Genomic DNA, 3,403 nt, shown 5'->3' with positions numbered 1-3,403 from the left:
AGAAGGTGTATCACATAAGCATCCATGATCACTGACTGACTGTACACACAATAGATAGCGAACAATCGTCATCCAATCAGATCTGCCAGGACGGTCATTCATTTCCAGCAACATTCCTCTTTCATTGGCCAGTCGTTGTGCACTTTTTTTTTAACGATTATTGGACAAATGGTTCCAACGGTTGGACAATTCGTTTCCAACAATAATAATTGCAAGTGTGCCTTTAACTCAGACACTGACAAACCAAAAGCAGCACTGATGCAAGGGAAGACTAAGCAAAACCTCCCTGGCATCTATAGATAATTTTACGAATTAGAGAAGAATAAATCATACTACAAAAACAGATGAATAGCTTCCTCTAGTAATGGATTTTGCTAATATTCATAAGATACAGTTTTTTTTATTTATTAAGTACACAGAGGATTCCCCTTCTCCTTTGCCACCATCATTTGTGTTTCTGGGTTGTTGCATGCTATGGCTATCCTTAACTACAATGTCTGCATCTTATAATTATTTATAGTTTATAATTCAATTACTTTTAGGGATTACTACGATTTCTCAAAAAGTAACATATTTCACACAATGCAATTGTGCAATTTAGGTCTAGCCAAAACATGTATTTGTTTATCCGATATGGTGTGGCAGGTCAGGATTAAATGCTACCATTTCCTATAATGTCAGGCCTGGATAAGGCTAGAGGCTCATGTAGAGAGCAGCAAGACACTACCAGCGTCCTAAACCTGCCTCATTCTACAAAAAAATTGTTTTTAATGCTATCTGTCCCACCCATTGTGTGGATTTCCTTTGCTTTCTGTTGTGTTTAACACCAAATATAAATAGGAGGGTGATCAGTTTAAAATAAATATGGGTGATCTGTTTTGAAGAGTAATAAAAAAAAATCACATTTTTATGAAGAAACCTAGTGTGCAGTTACCTCCAGTTGTATACTGTTGATCATAGGATTCAAGACTTCTGCCTTGAGTTTGCTCTGTAAAACAAATATTCTGTATCACTTCCCATATTCCCACAATAATCACATATCAAAATTCCAATAATCACAGAATGTAAAATCAAACTGTGCATTTAGTATTACCTGAAAGCAGCACAACTTCATTGTTAAAAAATATGTTTTAGGTATAGTGTGAGCCAGAATGAACCAAAAAGCTTCCTATTGCAATACTGTGGAGGAAAGCATTGAATGTGTATAGTGAAACAACAGTGTACTTTTATAATAAGCAAGTGTCTCTAAAATGAAACTATGAATGGAGCCAAGTTTTTGATAAATGTTATTTTTCTTGAAACCTAAAACAAAACCAATACTGAACACTTACCCCAACAGTGGTCAGACAGTCAGAAAACCTCATTGATAATGACGTTACTTCTTTACACATAGCACTTGTTAACCTAAAGGAATATGCAAAAAATATGTTAAAAAACATGTAATCCCCACATACCTATTATAAAGCATTTGCTGGGATCAGATAATTTTGTTTTTTCAGACACCAATTGGTCAAGGCAGGTGGTGTTTATGCAGAGCAATGATAAAGACTGGAGTTTTGGAAGACAATCAGAAAATGGCAACAGAATGAAGTTGGAGCATAGGATAAAAGGCAAATGTCAACAATATAATACACAATACTCTACGGAACTTATTTTTATGCTATATTATCCAGTGATTACAGTTACACTATGAGTATACTTCTTTTTCATTAAATATTTTATTAAATTCCACCAGGTTCTAGGGACAAGTGACTAAAAAGAACAAGCCTGACCGTAGAAGAGGAATACCATAGAAAGACTGCAGACTGAGTGAAGGAAATAAATGGCATTTGCCACCTTTCAATTATTGTCTACATACAATACTTATATATCTTCATGATATCCAAATGTAGGCTTCTAATTCTGATCTTTTCTGATTTACCAAAACCAATTATTGCAGAAAACATACATCAACAGTATAAACAATGATACACATCTGTTCCACTCACTTTGTTAATACAACAGCTTGGTCCTTCACTGGCTTTTCTATGTCCTGTCCATGAAGGATCAACTCCCCTACTTTGTGAAGCTGTTCGATGCAGCGGGCAGTGATTTCAGCCAGGCTTTCAATAGACGTCATGTACACATCCTGATCACATCACATGGGAGAGAGTTCTTAATGCCATGTAAATTCAGATTCAGAACAAAATGTTTCTCTATTTATTTAAAAAAGACAAAGTTTAGGTTTAGAAATGTTGCTTTGTAACCAAATTGTTCCAGGGATTATAAAATAAAAAAGGCCTCTGCTTTATATGAATGTCTGTGTGACATGCCTATGTATCTAATGCTCTTTTAAACCTCCTGAAGAAAATATAAAGTGAGAAATTATGGATTATATCATTGCTGATTATACTGGTTTCTTAGTGGTCTCTCCAATGTCTGATTTGTACTATCTATCCTACTCACCCAGAACAAAGAAAGTTTCAAGCAGTAACTTTTTATTAAAACATACAGGTGTATGCAGGATACAGACTTCCATGCAATCACACAATAAACCTGATCCTACCCTTTTTTATATATGTTGTGTTTGTTATTTACTCATCACTCAGCAAGATAGACATAACTGTTCATGATGTTATTTTTCATACATCACCAACAAATGAGTTTTGGAGGGTATGCATAACTTTTATAGGTAAAAAACTAGTTCTCTGGGCCAGAATGAAAAGGTTTTAAGGCTATGGTCAGCCTAAAGGCTGGATGTCTGATGTGTAATTTCTATTTCATGCACCTATTTTTAATGGTTAACAATTACCTACTAGTATGTTTTGGGATGTGGGTGCCATGAGCCACAACACCATCCAGATAAAGGTTCGAGCTAACACCATAAAGTGCAAACACACAATAAAAAGTGTTTGGCAGATATTATTTTAAGCAGAATATTACTCAATAAATATTTATTTTGCTTTACTACATTAGAATTGTATGTATGTGTGTTATTTCAGAAAACAGGAGAAGTTATTCATTTTTACTTCAGTGGTGATACTTTTCTGGGGTTCAGCTACAAGTCCTTCTTCAGTGCTCTCTTGGTTTATAATCTCCGTCACTTCTTGACCACCTGCCTCCAGGTTCTTTGACTGCTCCTCTAAACACAGACGTTCTGTAGACAACCAGTCGTGGGCTTTCTTTCTGGCCTGCATAGAGGAATGCACTACATGATTTAACAAAATCTCATATTAAATGCTAAAAGGGAATGAATAGGACATTCGAAAAAAAGACAAAGCTCAACGTTAAAAAATGACCAAAACGAATATTTACACTTTACAGTATTTTAACATATGAAAACTGATTACAAAGAAATGCACCATTCTTGTTACAATGTCCTTATTAGTAAACATTATCATTAGTTAACATTAAATATCTGTAG

General features: G+C 34.8%; 1 protein-coding gene across 1 annotated transcript; it reads right to left on the bottom strand.

The window, feature by feature from the left end:
* Positions 1-847: 847 nt before the first annotated feature.
* On the bottom strand, positions 848-3,191 carry LOC140321363 (protein Noxp20-like). Its single transcript, XM_072398149.1, has 4 exons — positions 3,009-3,191; positions 1,989-2,128; positions 1,332-1,404; positions 848-988 (listed from the first exon to the last, which is right to left on the bottom strand). Exons 1-4 carry the CDS (start codon positions 3,174-3,176, stop codon positions 920-922), a joined length of 450 nt encoding a protein of 149 aa, XP_072254250.1. The 5' UTR covers positions 3,177-3,191; the 3' UTR covers positions 848-919.
* Positions 3,192-3,403: the final 212 nt, after the last annotated feature.

The sequence above is a fragment of the Pyxicephalus adspersus genome, unplaced genomic scaffold, assembly GCF_032062135.1.
Source record: "Pyxicephalus adspersus unplaced genomic scaffold, UCB_Pads_2.0 Sca2940, whole genome shotgun sequence".
Taxonomy (NCBI): domain Eukaryota; kingdom Metazoa; phylum Chordata; class Amphibia; order Anura; family Pyxicephalidae; genus Pyxicephalus; species Pyxicephalus adspersus.
Note: the sequence above shows the minus strand (reverse complement) of the source record. Positions and strands in the feature narration are given on the sequence as shown.

What these genes read in the sequence shown, in the direction of transcription:
- LOC140321363 (XM_072398149.1), bottom strand. Translation starts at nt 3,176, where the DNA reads ATGCAGGCCAGAAAGAAAGCCCACGACTGGTTGTCTACAGAACGTCTG. An exon ending in AGAAAAGTATCACCACTGAA is followed by an intron (nt 2,129 to 3,008) that starts GTAAAAATGAAT and finishes TGATGTGATCAG; the next exon opens with GATGTGTACATGACGTCTAT. An exon ending in ACTGTCTGACCACTGTTGGG is followed by an intron (nt 989 to 1,331) that starts GTAAGTGTTCAG and finishes TTTGTTTTACAG; the next exon opens with AGCAAACTCAAGGCAGAAGT.